Raw genomic sequence first — 17,522 nt, forward strand, 5'->3', positions numbered from 1 at the left:
GGATTCCCTTTTCCCGCTCGCGCCAACTTCTACACCAAGAGATCATTCTCATCAATGCGGAGAAAACGCAAACCATTCCTGTTTTGGAAAAGCTATCCATCCCATGAATCCCTTGGTCGTTTATGGTTGGCCAGATTCAACATCCAGCTCCATCACTCGTTGCGATAAGGAGTGGCTGTCCTAAACAGTATGTTGATAAGGATCCGACAGGCCTCTGCGAGATGCGACGAGCTGCCAGTACTCACGACATTCCAATGACCATAAAAAGATCCTGATTCTTTACATCAGGGGCAAGCGCCCACAGCAAGGTTATTCTGACTGTGAATTGACATCCTCGAATTTAGCAGCTCGTTCAAATATATAGCACCTCCTCCCCAGATTTTCAGAAATTTTGAATCTCTTGTTGGACTTTCATGATTTATTTTCCGAGGCCCACACCATTCGACATATGAGCTCAACCACTATCAAATAATCCCGGCCGATGGACTCAGACTCACTGAGACAGTCACTTGCTGACCTGGTGACTCGTTCTCAGCCCTACATCGATCATGTTAATACCCATTTCCAACAATCACGACACCATTGTTCCTCGGCCTTGAAATCCGCACAAAAGGACCTTCATACATTATCCTTAAAACCCTACTTCCAGGAAGTCCTCTTCTCATCTCTACTCTTACTTTTCCTTGGCTTCGCCATCTCCAAATACCTCTCACGACGATCAACCCGTCAAAGCGAACAAATCCCCTCCACACCAATTGTCGAGAAAGGATCATACCGTCGTGAGACCAACACCAGACAACCAGGACAATGGGAACCATCGTCCTTCCAATTCCCCACTCCACCTCCCTATCCTGACTGGTCCATCGAAACCACCAAACCCCTTCCATATCGACCATTCCGGTATGGACCCAAGTATTTTGTGACGATGGGTCTCCGCAACGTCGACCACCACGACTGGATCGAACTAGACAACAACTATCCTCGATACCACGGCGATAAAGCACGACGAATCATCGAACGTGGGTCAAAATGCTGCTATACAGCACCAGAGGCCTACCCCGCCGCCGTGGAACTCCTCCAAGAACTCGTCTCCTACCTGACGGCGCGTTACCCAAGCCTGTACCAACGGACCGACAAAGGCATTCGAAACCTCTGGTCCGGCGAACACCTCGACACAACCTCCGACCCACTCCCCGAAGACCCCATGCAGACATGCGCACGACTAACGCAAGACGACCTTGCCATCATGATTGAAAAACCCGACGGCCAATACTACCTCCTCGCCGGCGCCATCCTCCTCGCCGGCTTTTGGCGTCTCGAAGACAAAGTAGGCATGCCCCTATCAGAGATTCACACCAGCGGGGACGTACCACAGTATAAAGAAAAACTCGAAAAAGGCATGATGAATTTCTTCCGTCGCCTCAAGCCGGAAGAACTCGTCGCCCGCAACAATTATTTCCTCCAAGTCGACGAAGACCTCGCCTGGAGCAAGTCGATCGGATCGGAAGATTCAGACGGAATCAGCTGGAACACGGCCGAACAGGATCGCGCAATTCAACACCATTATTTCCGCAGTGAACGTCAGACACTACGTCGTCTGCCGAAATCGGGTGGTGTTGTCTTTACGATCCGTACTTACTTCCATCCGGTTACGGAAGTTGCCCAGGAACCGTATGTACCTGGTCGTCTGGCGAGTGCGGTGAGGAGTTGGGGTGATGATGTGAGTCGGTATAAGGGTAAAGCGAAGTATCAGAATGTTCTGCTTAAGTATTTGGATGACATGCATCAGAAACAGGTGGAGAATGGCCTGCAGCTCGAAGAGGAGGATGAGGTGAGGAAGTATCCTTTCTAGGATGACCACATACATCCCGTATGATATATACATGGACAGACGCGTTGATGATGAGATGGATGGCCGTGTTAGCCTTGAATTTGTGCACACATTGCATCTTCTGATGAACTTGATTAAAGAATGCATCTCATGACATTTATGCAAGAATGGGAATCTTCCATATTGAAGTACTAAGCTCAACAAATCCTGTATTTGTCATTTCCTTCATGTCCCAAAAGGCACTCAAAGTCATCATTGATTTCCCTTCGCTTTCAAAGATCCTCCAATGCCATTGTCTGAATATCACCCAAACAGAACCCCATCCGCCCCGCTATTGTATGCTTCATACTTATAGACCATCAAGAAACTCCAGATGTTAGTATCTTAGTACCATCTATCATCAAACTCGACTCCTCCTAACCTCATCCCCATTTCCACCTTGTGCCTCATCAGCCTCATTCCTCAACCTCTTCCTCTCCAAACTCTCCTGCAAAACTCGATCATCCTGCTCCTTTAACCATTCACAGCCATCACGAAACTCGCACACGCGACACTTCCACGTCTCACTTAATGTAACCCCCTTAGGCTGTCTTTCGCCGCGCCAGAAGGCAAGCGCATCATACAAGTAATTCTTCAAGAATGAGGGATTGAAAATGATGGATTTGGAGCCAATGACGCGTGGTTTGCTTGGATCAGAAGGGTCGGTTACGTGTGAGGAGATGTAATTGGCTGTTAGAACAGGTGAGAGGCGCGTGGGAAGGGGAGGGAGGGAGGTCAGGGTGAGGGTTTGAGAAAGGCTTGGTGTGGATGTTGGGCCGAGGGTTTCGTTATCTGCTGTTGAGCTGGTTATGTCGTGTCCTTGATGGGTGTCATTCGGTCTGGGTGAGGAAGATACGATGAATGTCTGTCGTAGTTGGTCGAGCATGAGGTTCCATAGGCTGGTTACGTTGTTGTTTTGGAGCAGAATGTCGATAGTGTCTTGCGTCGAAGGGACTATTTCGTCTTTGTCGTCAATCTCCATCTCGTCATCGTCATTGCTGGGTTCTTGTGAAAGGCCCAGGTCGAATGGCCCCTGATTGAGATTGCCGATTTGAGCAATGAATTCGTCTGAAAATGGTTCATTCACATCGAAGTTGTACCGGTCTGAGAGTACGTCAAGTGTAAAATTGCCTTGGGCCATGTTCTCCAGCATGTAGTGGTAGATATGTAGTTGGACGATGGTCGGACGAATGCTCGAGCCGGTGGGTAAGGATAACACGCCACGTGTTTTGACGTCGCTGATGTATATACGTCTGTCGGATTTGTAAGTCCCTAGACCATTGCTAGGTGTCTCTGTTTTTATGTTTTTCCCAGTGAGAGCGTCTGTGATACTCTGACCCTGACCTTGCGCAGAGTGCGTACTGGAGATGAGGTAGTCGCGAATAGTGGCTTGATATTCCGGGACTGGAGGTTGGACCTCTGATTTGCTCAGCATGGAAAGGCTTTGCTCTTCGAGTTTGGGATCAGGACAGTTGTAGCTCAACTCATCAATGATTCCATTGACAAGTTCGCCACCGACGGTGCCCCAGACTTCAAATTCTCGAGTTTTGCCCGTTTCTCGCAATGTCCTCAAACCTTGGATGATATTCCAGATCCTCAAACCCCAGCTGTCTTCTTTCTTGGTGATTGTCACCGGAACTGTGACGTGGACTTCTTCCTCGAGGACCTTGTGGACTTTACTCCCTTGTTTCATTGCTGGAGTTCTCCTCTTGCGGCCATGCTTGCTCAGCACGTAGAAGTATTGCAGTTCGCACCAGGCAGGAGAGACCAAATCTGTCACCGATAATGCTTTCTTGGGAGGTTTGCGAAATCTTTCAATCGGCGGCCGGGTATCAGGAGGTACAGGGTCTGAGGCATCTATGGGCGGAGAAACTGCCGCGATATCGTCGGCGTCTGGTTTGGTGACGTCTTCATCAGCACTGGGTGGTCTGGCTTCAGCTAATCGCTGGGTCAGCACGTCAGCAAACCCAAAGGACGCAGCAGGGGACGTGTCAGGAGCCACACTCACGATCCTGGTTGCGCATTGCCTCAGTAGCGCGGGCTTCAGGCGGTTCTCGATTCGCGAATTGAGACTGAAGATTCCATTGTTGCGTTGCTTCGAGGCTAGGCACCTTAGGCAAGTGTACACCTCGCGGTGCTTCATAATCTTCAATGTCTATGACCACCAGAGAGGGATTTTGATGCGTAATTGGTGGCGTTCTGGCTGCCTCTTGAAGTAAGTGCTCGATCAACTCGAGTTCTTCTGGGTCAGCGCCGAATTCGCTGTATTCATCATCGCTGGGTATTGGTGTTAAATGTGTCTGAGACCCTGTAGAATCCACCTGCATATGGAAGTCGGCAGCGTATTGCTGGGAGAGAAGACGAGGTACGTTTGGGAGGGATTGCAAAAGAGACGGTGGCGTTGTAGGCGTCATGACTTGGAATATGCGGCACTGCACTTTGGAACAGCCTCTGAGGTTCGAGCAGAAGATCGTAACACATGGCGATTCACATTCAAGTCGTCCATGTTTATGTCCATGGCTGAATTTTGATCTTCCTTCGAGTCAACAATATTTAGGAGGGGTTTGCAGCAAAAGCGTCATGTCTGCCTGCCTGTCTGCAGGTCGCGCTGCAAGGCCGAGGACGCGTCGCGGGGTTTGGTGGCCTCGGTTGTCCAATCGATCAATGACGGTTTCGAATCAAGTATTATTGGACTCGACTGGCTGGATGAGACGATTTTACAAATATGAAATTGTTTAAGTCTAGATAATTGACTCGATGAAAGTCGTCTATGTACCTGCTTCTTTTGAGGGGGCGTCCCATAGCATGCACCATGGATACATGAAGCCCAGTCTATTGATTAGCAAAACCCACCCCGAGATTCTAGCCATGCAGTAGAACCAGCCGCGAATGCAAACCAAGATGCTCAAAGCATGATCAACATGCTGATGACACCACTCTGATGCAATAACTTTTTGTCCAAAGTCCCAAGTTGAAGCTGGGCCCTCAGGGGCATGCAACAGAATATAGTGTAGTCAATCCATCCACTCATTTCACAATGACACCTTCAGGTATGACTGGGTGACTGAGTGAGTCAATCTTCTCTTCGATCTTCTCCTCTTTTCTATTCAAAAAACTCAAGTAACCTTGCCACGCCACAGCAAAGATGCCAGAGAACATGAATCTGTATTGGGGCTGGATGAACCAGAAGCTAAACGCGGTGACTGCGGGCCACAGTTTGAGGGAGTTGACCATGCTGGTGGGCACTGTGCCTTTGATCCGCGTAATGACTCCATGGGGCCCTTCGCCTGTAAGGACTGCTTGCATACCGAAGAAGTATGAGTTGAATACAGGAGTAAAGACGGCTTGGTTCACGGCGACCTTGACTGCGATCGAGAGGGCTTTGGAGGCATAGTTGAAATTACGGCCGAGGAAGAGGAACCTAAGATAGGCAAAGAGAAGAGTGTGTCAGTCATCTCGCTCGTCTTTGTGATCCAAACAGAAGAATTGAACAGAATACGTTGATGTAGAGTCACACGTGAAGGATCTTTTGTCCCATTGAAACTCACCATTTGTATCCAGGGATTGCTGCTACAGCCCCAATAAATAGCATTCTCAACGTTCGACTACCATCGTAGCGTTCTCCGCCCAGGTCCTGCGCCAGGAGATCTCCAGCAAAATATGTAGTCAACGTTGTGCATAGCTGCACTGTGTAGGGTCTCTTCAGCTGCGTCTTATGGAACCAGTTGAAGAACGTAGATACCGGTCCTAAACGATGGTACCATAATTGGATCGGAATGTCGACCGGCTCTGCCTTTGAAGGTTCTGTGCCATTGGATTCTTTCTGTGTGGCATTTCGAGAGGACTTGTTCCCTGGTCCAGGTGCATCATGTGGCTTTTGGGGAGGAGGTTCTGATTTCGATGTGGTGTTTCTGTACTGGCTCTGATGCGGGCGTTGACCGTACCGCTTTCGGGGAACCCTTGCTCGTGTCCATAGCGGTCTGGCACCCAGGTTCACGGATGCCCGCTGCAATAAACTCATTGTATCATGAACGGCATGTCTTGTAACAGATGGTCGATGGTTGCCATGTCCGATGATTGTCTTGAGCAGCGTTCCAAGTCCAGAATTGCGCAAGCGCTGGCCTATAAAATTCTCTGTCGTGCGGGAACTGTCTGTACGATGAGCATGGCAGGGCAAAGTCGGAGAAGAGCCCGTAAGCCTCGGGCCCTCCTGCCCAATGACGAAATTTCGGGGGAGCCAAAATCTTGTTCGGGGGGTTAACGATTCCAGATCATCGGCGTCCGGAGGCCCTAATGCAGGCACCACATCCCCTCACAAAGGACAGACTGGGGGGATGGTTGGCTGGGGAGCAGTCTACTGGCGATGCCTAAACATGGCACTGCTCTTCCTTGAGAGATTTAGGCATCGATATCTACGAGAAACAAGATGGAAATCAAATCCATGACACGAAAATTGATGTGATGACGCGGATTTGATTGTCTCGACGTCTATCTGTATCTTTGACGCTTGTCTGCTCAGTGCAAGGCCATGTCTGTATGGACAACTTGCAGATTGAAATGCTGATTTACAAGCAGAAAACGCCAGGTCCCATACCCCCATTGATGAATATTTGTGTCAAGCAATACAAATCCGTTGTGATTCATCCCATGCGCCGTAGCAACTTCGTAAAACCCCTCCCATAAGCCATCATGATCAGTCAGTCCTGAAGACCTAATGTCTCACTGGTGATACTGGTGATCCATGTCATGTCCAAGAGCGAGAGAGCCGATCACATTTAAGATCGTTCACCACGGAGACGACGGGCGAGCTGGATGTCCTTCGATTGGATGGTAACACGCTTGGCGTGGATGGCGCACAAGTTGGTGTCTTCGAAGAGAGAGACGAGGTATGCCTCAACTGACTCTTGAAGAGCGCCGATGGCAGACGATTGGAAGCGGAGGTCAGACTTGAAATCTTGAGCGATTTCACGGACCAGACGCTGGAAGGGAAGCTTTCTGTAATGGATGTTAGCCATGAATGATCAACGGCGACGATGAGGATGATGCACGAACCGGATGAGCAACTCAGTAGACTTCTGGTAGCGACGGATCTCTCGGAGAGCGACGGTACCAGGCTTATATCTGTGAGGCTTCTTGACACCTCCGGTGCTGGGTGCGGACTTGCGAGCCGCCTTGGAGGCAAGCTGCTTGCGAGGGGCCTTGCCACCTGAGATTGAAGTCAGTATGCGATGAAGCGACAGCGATGATGATGACGATGATAAAACATACCAGTGGATTTACGTGCAGTTTGCTTGGTACGTGCCATTTTGATGGTGTTGATGAAAAGATTGATGAAAGAGGTTGCTGAATGAAGATGTGGTGTGAGGCTGGATAAGGAAAGAAAGCCAAGTTGGTGGAAGTGGGCGGAAGAGAGATATTTGTAGGGAGGGGGGAAAGAGTGGGTGATGACTTGGCAGGCGTGATCTGATCCAGGCAGCGGCAGGCGGCAAGAGTGAATGATGAGATCAAAGGCCTTGGGAAAAACTGCCAAAACAAAGTGATCAGATCAAAGCAGTGTTAATGATCCCAAACACGGCCATATTTTGGCTGTGATTCAGAATTCCTGCCAAATCAGGACCGTTTTAGGTTTGGCCCACCCGTGTCTGCGAGACTTGGCGTACCACCTCAAGATCTCTCGACCTCAATTACTGCCCTTAATCCCCAGCAACGATGATTAAACAGCAATAATAATTAATGAAATCACTGTGCAATCTGTCGCATGAGTCACAAAAGCATTCTACCAAAAGGATCAATTTTCCTCAATTTTGGTGGGCGAGAGATCATCATATCAGTGACCGGGGAGGCAATAATGGGCAGCTAGTGATGCTGAATTCTGATTGGCTCTGATCCGGCACGCACTGGTTGATCTGAGGTTCGCTGCTGGGGTGCATAAGTCTCCGCCCGCCACGCCCCAATTCAGACAGTTCCCTCTTCTTATCCAACCATCACAAGTCTTCAACACTCATCCATTCTATCTCTTTATTTCCAACTTCAAAGCTTTTTAGCTTCAACCCTCTATCAAAATGACTGGACGCGGCAAAGGTGGCAAGGGTCTCGGAAAGGGTGGTGCCAAGCGCCACCGAAAGATTCTTCGTGACAACATCCAGGGTATCACCAAGCCTGCTATCCGACGTCTCGCTCGTCGTGGTGGTGTCAAGCGTATCTCCGCTATGATCTACGAAGAGACACGAGGTGTTCTCAAGACCTTCCTCGAGGGTGTCATTCGTGATGCTGTCACATACACTGAGCAGTAAGTTCTCTTGAGCTTCATCAACACTTGAATACAATATTAACATCCTGTTTCAGCGCCAAGCGAAAGACTGTCACATCTCTCGATGTTGTCTATGCCCTCAAGAGACAAGGCCGCACCCTCTACGGTTCGTACTTTGCCAATTCACGTTTATTTGGGCTCTATCTGACTTTTGCCAGGTTTCGGTGGTTAAACGCATCACTCTGATGGAGCTTTTCACGAAATCATCACATGGATTGTCCATGTCTGCCATCATCTATGGCATGGCAATCCCTTCTTTTGCTTTGATAGTTCCGGAGTGGTTGGGTTACGCAAATCGGTTTTACAAACTGGGGCTGCAGGGTCATGGTTATGATGGGATGGTAAATCACCTAAAGTGTCTTGATGTATCATACAGGCACAACAGTGCATGAATAGCCTGGGCGGCGTTTGCAGATGGGCTATGCCATGACATAAGCATCAGCACCAATATGAATCAAAGTGTCAAAGCAATTGTCTTTTCCGTGTAGTCATCCTTGCGTGTACTTGTTCCTGTCTGGCTTGGGTGACGCGTTACTGCGGACGTGTCCTGTGGTTGTTTATGTCTTGATGTCTAGCTGCCCGGGTCGGTACTCTGGGCTCAGTACGCCTCTGGCTCGTCTTGTCAATGCTGTTGCCTAGCCTGGTCAAACCACCCAAATACGCATGACTCGACAAGCCCAGCACTTCAGTAAGACTCGTCGCTTCACACAGCAATTATGACACATCGATCGATGCCAGGGACTCCTCGTGACTCTTTCAAGGAAGCCGCAACCATTTCACTGTAATACTGGTACGAGACAAGTGTGTTCCGGGTTCCATGTTCGAGTGCCTTCACGCTGTGTCCATGGGCATCGGTTCAGTTGGTGACGAGGGTCTATTTGAGTCACGAGGTCGGGGAAAGTGTGTAGGCGACCACTATCGTTTGTATTGGATGCTAGGTGTAGTCATGTCAGACACAATTCATTCATTGTTGATCAAAGTCACTCCTGGTACTCGCGAAACATGCCGCAATTGGTAACCTTTGGAACGCCCCAGATTCTCGACTTGTGGACGAGGAAGGCAGTGTTTTCCTTCTGCGGTAAACGTGGAGGGTGAGTAATCCATGGTCCACAGACGAACAGAGTACCAGTCCGCCCGACCTAGGGTAGTCTTCGGCCAAGGTCGCATGAGGGGTTTCACTACAGGTCGAGGCTGATGTGAGTGATGTCGCAGTCAAGTGGATGCATACGTTGGCATGGCGTAAAGAGTGTTAAATGGATGTTGCGATCTATTTCCGTGGAGGTTGACAATGTGCGATGGGGGAACAGCCACTTCTGTATATTTTTATTCATCCCGAGCTTGGCAGCAACAAAGCGAACTTCTTGATGCACCATATTTGTCAAAGTCGAACCAGCATCCCTCCTTGAACGAGATGCAATGACCGATATAGGGGAACACGATTTAACCGTAGCAGAATTGTTCATTTGCCTTCCTTCGCAACTAGCAAAGCGCAGAGAATGGTAAGTCGTGAGTCAACCCGATTCTCCGTTCCTCGGCCCCCTCCAGATCACATTTATTGCAGGCCTCAGAGAGGCTAGTGATCTAGAATAACTGTATTTTCATCACCTGAGTATTCTGGAATTGACCTAGAGTAATTCCTGGCTCCCCGGAGCTTTGAAAGAACCAGAACCAAACACCCAGTGAGCATTCGCAAGGGCTTCTAACTGTAACCTTGGCTTGCGACGAGGCTGACGATAAACCAGCCCACCAGCGTGCGACTCTGATCTATGTTGGCCCCTAGCTTTACCTCGGCCCAGTCTTTTGTGTGAAACGCATTGCCAGAAACGTATACGAAATGAACTTGTGTGATGCAACAACACAAAATCACGAAGTAACCTTGCACATGTGAATGATACGACACAGAGCGTTGGTAATGGCCCCCCACTAGTATCTAGTTCAGCCTGAATGGAAATTAACCTGCAGCTTGACTATTAGGTAGACTGTAGTTGATGTATGACTGTAGGCAAATGCGGCTGTAAGGCTCTCGCCTCCACCTACCCGATTTTGATTTTCAGGATCTGGAGGGCACCTAGCCAGACCAAACTCGCCAGCAGAAGTTTGCTCGTATAACATCACACATGACTAGTTACGTACACAGATACGGAGATAGGACAGAGTCTGAGCCTGCGTAACAATAATGAAGACCAAACAAGCGCGGCGAGGCTCAGCTGGGTACCACGAGACCTGAAGATAGAACAGGTGCTGAAAGCGGAGTCGGTGAGAAGTTCCATGGGCGGGTACCTCAAGTTCAGGGTCCCACAAACTACCAGCATTCCCCAGATGTGGCGATCTGTGGCGGTGCGTGCAGCGCAACTGATCGTCATTTGCAGATGGTCATTATTATTGTTGTTGCTGGTGATTCATTCAAGCTGAACAGGGTAGCCACGAACGCTCACGGCAGGTGACAGCGATCGCGGCTGCGCTGGTCTAGAAACGTGGCTAGGATTCTGTCAAGGACGCAAGACACAAATCAAGAAAGGAAGCGCCGATCACCAGTGTAGCGCAAACGACTCATGTGCGCTGAAGATGTACGTGAAGCAAAGATCGACTTAATACCCAGCACCTCAAGGGACCGGAGTGCCCGAAAGACATGGATAGCCGATGTGCAAAAACTTGTTTAGCACAGGCAAACCTGAATTCGAACTGACATTGTGGCTGGTGAAACATGGTCCAAAGAAAGTCGACATTGTTTTCCGTGGCATACACGCAATCCGTACATGAAATTTTCCCACGGCGGCAGCGCCTAAATGGGGATTTCTTCTGGGGCTGCTATTCAGGTGTACCAGGGCATGGGCATGCCTGTTAAGGCTAGAACCTTGGCAAGGAGAAAGAACCAATGGGTAATACATGTACAGAGTATCCAGATAATTATTTGTTTACGTATAGGTAGGGCCACAGACCGCAGGGCTGAGCTGGAAAGAAGAACTTTACTGGGGAAAGGCCGTAAAGCAGGTAGCGGCGGGCTCCGAGGGTAGCCGCGGGGGGATGTTTTCTTCATTTTGTTACTGGATACGCTGTCCACATACCGTTTGACAAATAAAGTTTCTCCAATCTTGGCCATCTGGTCGCTAACCTCCGAGGTGCAGGCATCCCTGTTACGCACTCTCAGACATCCAGATTCGACTCCGCTTATTCGTCCGAGACCCATGATCATCCGTCAAGTGGATACGCCGACGTGCAGTTTTTTTGACTTGAGGACGACTGCCGAGCGACCTAGATCACCGGCCTAGGGAAGCCTCGATGAAACGGCAGCGCGGCACGTTCCTGCGTCTGCAGGTCACCGACACACAAGTCCCTAGAGAAAAGTTCTAGAAGAGACGTGCAGGGAGTCCATGTGGGGGTCGTCCACTTCCTTTCTAGCACATGTGCACTTCGTATTATTGCACTGTTTGACGGAAGCATTCTCCGAAGACGTAGCAGTCTGAATTGTCTGAATTGGAAGTGAGTCTCATCGTGTCTTGATCCATTGTCGATCATTCGCCAAACGACCTCTGCTTTAGCCCAAACTTGGAAGATGATCCGAGCAACTGCATCAAAGCAAGAAACATCTCCATTCAAACACAGCCTGATCTGACCACTCATAGACTAGCTTGTGATCATCAACGCTGAAATCAAATCCAAAGCCACGCTGACTGACGTGCAATACTACCGATACGCACAGTATTTGATACTGGACTTGTCTGGGCTTCGTGACAGTGAGCGCGTGACAATATGACTCTGGTAGCCTAGCAGACTTTTTTGGCCTCGTGACCATGAATGGAAAGTGTAGAATTCCTCGGCGGAGTTGTTAGCTGACTGAGAATTGTCGCAGCCTTGGGAAATATGTCCGTATAGATCCATGAGGGACGCCTCACGTAAGATCCGGAACATCGAAGGACCGGTGATGAGAGTTATGGCGAGTATCGAGGAGTTTTGACGTCGACGGCGTTAGGTCTGAAAATTTGTAGGTAAGGTTACCTCCGGACAACGCAAGCTGACCACAGACTTAGTGTGCCTAGGTGACCTAGGTAGGTACTTACCAGCCCTATTACTACGTGTAACCGTAGGCGCCTACAATGTCTAACTTAGGTACCAAATCTGGGGGTGACATTACAGTACTACGTACCAGATCGACGGAATGCCGCGTGTACGAGACCTTGGCAGTCGATAAAAATTGCATGCGATTGGTCTCGAGCCGCACAGCCACAGCAGTGACGGGGGCAGTGATACTGGATAGGAAGTTCAATGAACTAGCGTTGCGAAAGTTGGTATTTGCATACAGCCCCAGAAAAACGGCCTTGCTGGCTCGGGCACCGCGGGATCCAACAGATTTACCTTTTTACGATCGTGCAAATTTCAAGATTTGGGTTTCTCCAGAACCATGGATAGATGGAAAGGTACTTTGGGAAGTGTGTCTGAACATGCATCGTTTAGGATAACCTCCATGATTTACATAGGCCAGGTGTGAAGTCCGTGGATGACCGGTGCACTAAGGTGTCAATCAAGCAAGAGGAATTTGATTTCCGTGTCCAGGCCAGAAGAGGTGAGAGATCAATACAAATACTCTGTGTTGAAGCGTTTTCCGAGTTGAGGACATGCGTCCGGATCCGGCAGAGTTGAGACTGAAAAGGTTGTGTGCAACTGTTCTCCTAAGGAAGCGCCGGCCCAGATCCGGGCATGGTAGGAGCAGTATCACCACGCTGCTTTGAACCACCTAGGGCTTGTGAAAGGCTGATCGTAGGACCTTCTAGCAGCGTCTGGCCCGGCTATTATTGATGCCTAAGAGTTAATTGTAAGCTTCTAGGTGGTTCGAGTAAAGGCCAGGTGGTTAGGTACCTAGGAAGCAGCGCCTAGCAGTGTCGATGGTGTGGTTCGTACAACCAACATCTGTCAATTTCCGCGGGAGTAGGCCTACGTCCGTGCCTACATGCCGGTATGAGGGATTGGAACTTAGGTCAAATCTTTGGTACGGTATGGTACGGTATTAGGTCGGGGGGATCGGTGCAGCTGCCTGTCACAGCTTTGACATTACAGGCTCAATCAAGTAGGCTGCCGAGGCGGCTGAGAAGTTTTTCCATTGGCGGGTAAAAGCGGTGCCAGCGAGTAAAGACAAGACTGGGGCCTGGACTGCGATTAATCGCTCGATCCTTGTCGGCAAAGTCTACTTGTCGTTTTCTCGTGCTTCCATTTGAACATCCCTGTCACTTGTTTACGTCACCTTGGATTATCATGGCATCTCGCTCAGCAGAGACTGGCATTACACCCACCCACCCGGGCTGACCCTCGGTGTGGTCGGTGTCATCGCAAGCCATGCCATGCCAGCGCCATGCGATCATGAACATTGGCCCTAGCACTGCATGATGCATGATTTGCTTGGGAGTCTGATGGCTTTTTCAGGGTCCTAAGATCTCATGCCAGTGGCTTGTCCTGTTTCGCTGCTCTGTTCCGGCCGGAACACGATATGCACCCAACACAACGTCGATTCCTCAACAACCGTGTGATGCTACATGCGAGTCCCGAGTAGACTTACCGTTTCGAGAAACATCAGAATTCCCGTCTTCCTTGTCTACCATTGTACATTATTAACAACGCTCCGCCGCCTTAAACCCGCGCTCTAAAGAGGAGCCTTCACTACTACCACGCCAACTCTTTATTGTCTCAATTCTTGTACATCTGCGCATAATTGTTACTACTACCCACTCATCCACTCGGACTGAGCCCCCGTCCCCCCTACCAATCCCTACCACGGTCGCCGCGATTGGTACTCACTATTCTACTCTCTTCCACTTTGGTCTTTGCTCGGTACTCGCTCCGGCGTGTATTCAAATATCCATTGTCGTTTTCAGTTTGCCACTTTCCTCCATCTAATCTTGCCCTCCCATTTTCCTGATACGACAAAACGCCTACGTACGACTGAGCTCGATACACTCACATCGTTCATTACCAATCCTCTCTCTGTCGACTATACAAACAACGGTACAACCCTCTGACGGTTGTATTTCAACTTTCCCACCGCCACCCATCACAACACAACCCATTAGTATCGTCGCAAGCAGAACATCATCAATCGATGCCAACGCCCCAAACGACTCAAGCCACCGTTCAGATCTACTCGTCGAGTCCCACGCCAACGCCCCAGGTTGCCGACCCTGCCTCACAATCCCCCATGCTCGCTCAGAGTCAGCTCGGAGGAGGTTGGAACGACGGGTACAACCAAGGCCCCTTCCTCAGCGCCTTACCCAGGACATTCGACCAACGATTCCACAAGAGAGGTTCATCTGGGTCGTCAGTCGCCTCCGCTGGCCCCCCTTCGCCGCTCAACCCAAACGTTATATATCCCCACATTGTCGCCACCTCAGATTCCAATTTTCCCACATCCTTCGACTTTGATTATACCCAGACTCCACACACCGCAAAGTCGGAATCGACAATCATGTATCCAACACACACTGGCTACGGAGCCATTGATATGAGAAGGATACAATCCACAGGTGGCGACGAGCGCTCCTCATACAACCTGTCGGCGCCTCAGTCAGTGTCGACAATGAGTCACAACTCACCATCAACACCTCACACAACCTACGAATCTCAAGACTACGATATGAAGGACCAGAACATCTATGGTGAGATGGACGGCGTTGATGCGCAAATGTTCGACTACTTACAGTTCGATGCAGGCTACCCTTCAGGAACGACTGCTGCCTATCAACAAGCACTACATGATGTCTTTCCAACAGAGTTTTCTCAGCAACAGCTGGCTTATAACCAGGCACAGCAAAACATGCAAAGACTCAACATGGCGGCCGCTCCACATCGGCAGACCATGATGGCGGAAAGACTACAGGCTGCACAACAAGATCATCTGCGCACGAGTTCGCCCACCTCGAACCCACGAGAGAAGTCTCCCTTCCGTCATAACTCGCCTTACATGGCGGCGCCGCAGCAGAGACAAGCGCCACCAACGCTACAAAAGCAAAGGACATCAGTCTCGCCAAAGGAATTGATGCTGGACGAGCACGACATTGATGACAATGCCACACCACTATTTTCTCAGGATCACGCTCAAAGCATGTTTGGCAACCGTCGCACCGCATCAAGTCTATCGCAATTCTACACACCTGATTCCTCGATGCAGGTTCCCCAACAATACCCGTTTATGAGTCAGAACCGATCACCTCTCAACTCGGGCTTGCCAGACATGAATCCTGAATTCCCAGCTCACATGATCTCAATGGAGTCAACAGCAGATGAAGGTTCTGTTCCATCGAGTCAACAATCCGTACAGTCTCGCGCACAGCCTCAAGTCACGCCTCGTCAACATCAGACAACGATAGAACGATCGAAGGACACGTCATCTGACTCGGGCACCTATTCGTGCACCTACCATGGGTGTCATCAGAGATTCGAGTCACCTGCCAAGCTTCAGAAGCACAAGCGTGAGGGTCATCGGCAGACGTCACCTACGTCATCGCAATCGCCAAATCTAGCCCTTCGAAATTCGCAGGCCGGGCCCCACCGATGTGACCGGATCAACCCCAGTACTGGAAAACCTTGTGCCTCGGTCTTCTCACGGCCATACGATCTCACCCGTCACGAGGATACTATTCACAATGGCCGCAAACAAAAAGTGCGCTGCCATTTGTGTACCGAAGAAAAGACCTTTTCGCGCAACGATGCACTCACTCGACATATGAGGGTGGTACACCCCGATGTGGACTGGGTCGGCAAGCCCAAGCGAAAATCACCGAAATAGGTATGAGGTATTTTTGGCGCATCGCAGGTCTGGTCAGTGATCAGTGATCACTTTACACCGTTTCCTTGGCCTTTTGGCGTTCTTTGATCCACCGTATTTTTCAACCCCGCGCTCACCAGGCAATTTGTCTGTATCATATGACTGAGCTGCGGACTTGTTTCTGTCAGGGGACATTTGAATGGATTTTTGCCGACGAATTGAATGAATTTTTCTTGGCCAAGCAGGCACGGCGCATAATTAATGCGACGACGATCGATGAGGGATGAAGGGCGAATTTTGCGTTGCGTTTGCAGAGCAGTGAGGTCCTGCTCAGGTTGCATCAATACCAGGCATTGTCAGAGGTTAACGTCATGCATTTTTGCCAGAGGTCAATCAATCAGCGGTTTCAATTTGGATGATGTTATTTGGTTCAGGGTCCCGTTTTGGATTGGGATCTGATCTACGACTAAGAGGCGGTTATAGAAAAAGTGTCAACATGGGGGGGTCAAAAAAAGGCATCGCGTCCATAGAATGTACAACACGGTGACGAATATCTTATAACGGCGTTGCTCTCTGGCAACTGGACAGGACAGTATTGAGAGCTTGACCCCGAATCAGGGGCTGTACATAGCTAGATGATCAATGATTTCTTGTTTTTGTCAACATCTTTGTGTACATGTTCATTCGTCAGATGCGAACTCGTTGATTTGCATTGGTCACAGTTGCACATCGATTCTAATGACGTCATACAAATAGCTCACACTAGCCATTTATAGCTTAGTCACATGTCATCTGGTCACGTGTGTGATTCTGTCACGTGGTGGTTGCGTGGTTCTTGCACGCTGGATCTCCCTGGGCGAGGTTGTCCATGATTACTTTGACTGTAGCTGACCACAGATCTGTTACGCATCGTTGATTTCCAACCAAGATTACATACGTTTTTGGTCCAACTCATCATACTTCCCTTCCTGGTATTAGCTATTCTCTCTGATCCAAATGATTTAGCACCACGGTCACAACGGTATGCACGTCAAGCCCACGCCGAGACGGATGAGACTATTTTTATTCGGATATCCAATGTCCGATCCGAAGGAACCTACAGTGGTATGGATTTCAAAGCAAGCCGGAGCACTCGTCTTTTTGCTCTCGCTCCAAGACTAACGACATGTGTTTCAGCACGATCGATCGAAGTCGGCATCCTGCAAGTCCTGCCCCATCTGCACTGCAACCACACACCGTGGAAAGACGGTCCTCGCATGGCCGCTGTCCCCCACAATCCAATATGACCAATCTTAGCCAACACGGGGACATCATAAACCCCAGCCGCGCGGCAAAATTCACAATTAGCCTTATGTGAGTTCTATACGACACTACTACAATGGGTTGATCCAGGACGTGCCCAGCCTCGTAGTGACTGCCCAAGATAGCCCAGACGGACCGACAAGGGGCAAACCAGCCGCAGGATACCTTCTCTTTGCCAGATCGTGTATCAATTACGAAACAAAGATAATTGTCTGACAGCCATCAACAACGGTTGACCACGGTGCTGTAGCTAGGTCTCCACTCAATATAGACTACCTACTCCGTAATGC

The 17,522-nt window shown here is 49.7% G+C and overlaps 5 protein-coding genes across 6 annotated transcripts; 2 read left to right on the forward strand and 3 right to left on the reverse strand.

Moving 5' to 3' along the window:
• The first annotated feature begins 129 nt into the window (after positions 1–129).
• On the forward strand, positions 130–1,976 carry PV10_02625 (uncharacterized protein). Its single transcript, XM_016366960.1, has one exon. The coding sequence runs from the start codon at positions 482–484 to the stop codon at positions 1,850–1,852; it is 1,371 nt and encodes a 456-aa protein (XP_016226478.1). The 5' UTR covers positions 130–481; the 3' UTR covers positions 1,853–1,976.
• PV10_02626 (uncharacterized protein) lies at positions 1,962–4,406 on the reverse strand. The gene is made up of 2 exons (XM_016366961.1): positions 3,879–4,406; positions 1,962–3,808 (listed from the first exon to the last, which is right to left on the reverse strand). The coding sequence occupies exons 1-2, from the start codon at positions 4,282–4,284 to the stop codon at positions 2,232–2,234; spliced, it is 1,983 nt and encodes a 660-aa protein (XP_016226479.1). The 5' UTR covers positions 4,285–4,406; the 3' UTR covers positions 1,962–2,231.
• A 176-nt stretch (positions 4,407–4,582) lies between these two features.
• On the reverse strand, positions 4,583–6,082 carry PV10_02627 (uncharacterized protein). The gene is made up of 2 exons (XM_016366962.1): positions 5,419–6,082; positions 4,583–5,291 (listed from the first exon to the last, which is right to left on the reverse strand). Exons 1-2 carry the CDS (start codon positions 5,889–5,891, stop codon positions 4,898–4,900), a joined length of 867 nt encoding a protein of 288 aa, XP_016226480.1. The 5' UTR covers positions 5,892–6,082; the 3' UTR covers positions 4,583–4,897.
• Positions 6,083–6,323: 241 nt separating this feature from the next.
• Positions 6,324–7,458, reverse strand: PV10_02628 (histone H3). The gene is made up of 3 exons (XM_016366963.1): positions 7,139–7,458; positions 6,923–7,076; positions 6,324–6,865 (listed from the first exon to the last, which is right to left on the reverse strand). The coding sequence occupies exons 1-3, from the start codon at positions 7,173–7,175 to the stop codon at positions 6,646–6,648; spliced, it is 411 nt and encodes a 136-aa protein (XP_016226481.1). The 5' UTR covers positions 7,176–7,458; the 3' UTR covers positions 6,324–6,645.
• Positions 7,459–13,717: 6,259 nt separating this feature from the next.
• Positions 13,718–16,595, forward strand: PV10_02629. 2 transcript variants are annotated; one of them, XM_016366965.1, is made up of 2 exons: positions 13,718–14,821; positions 14,876–16,595. In XM_016366965.1, exons 1-2 carry the CDS (start codon positions 14,269–14,271, stop codon positions 15,949–15,951), a joined length of 1,629 nt encoding a protein of 542 aa, XP_016226483.1. In that variant the 5' UTR covers positions 13,718–14,268; the 3' UTR covers positions 15,952–16,595. The 2 variants fall into 2 exon arrangements, with proteins under 2 accessions (XP_016226483.1, XP_016226482.1); XM_016366964.1 differs by having other exon boundaries at positions 13,718–16,595.
• The last annotated feature ends 927 nt before the right edge of the window (positions 16,596–17,522 follow it).

The sequence above is a fragment of the Exophiala mesophila genome, assembly GCF_000836275.1.
Source record: "Exophiala mesophila strain CBS 40295 unplaced genomic scaffold supercont1.2, whole genome shotgun sequence".
NCBI lineage: Eukaryota > Fungi > Ascomycota > Eurotiomycetes > Chaetothyriales > Herpotrichiellaceae > Exophiala > Exophiala mesophila.

Coding starts and splice junctions, on each gene's coding strand:
- PV10_02628 (XM_016366963.1), bottom strand. CDS start 7,175: ATGGCACGTACCAAGCAAACTGCACGTAAATCCACTG. Junction 7,077..7,138: donor AACTGCACGTAAATCCACTG/GTATGTTTTATC, acceptor CTTCAATCTCAG/GTGGCAAGGCCCCTCGCAAG. Junction 6,866..6,922: donor TCTACTGAGTTGCTCATCCG/GTTCGTGCATCA, acceptor CATCCATTACAG/AAAGCTTCCCTTCCAGCGTC.
- PV10_02625 (XM_016366960.1), top strand. CDS start 482: ATGGACTCAGACTCACTGAGACAGTCACTTGCTGACCTGGTGACTCGT.
- PV10_02629 (XM_016366964.1), top strand. CDS start 14,269: ATGCCAACGCCCCAAACGACTCAAGCCACCGTTCAGATCTACTCGTCG.
- PV10_02627 (XM_016366962.1), bottom strand. CDS start 5,891: ATGAGTTTATTGCAGCGGGCATCCGTGAACCTGGGTGCCAGACCGCTA. Junction 5,292..5,418: donor GCAATCCCTGGATACAAATG/GTGAGTTTCAAT, acceptor TGCCTATCTTAG/GTTCCTCTTCCTCGGCCGTA.
- PV10_02626 (XM_016366961.1), bottom strand. CDS start 4,284: ATGACGCCTACAACGCCACCGTCTCTTTTGCAATCCCTCCCAAACGTA. Junction 3,809..3,878: donor GGCAATGCGCAACCAGGATC/GTGAGTGTGGCT, acceptor CCCAGCGATTAG/CTGAAGCCAGACCACCCAGT.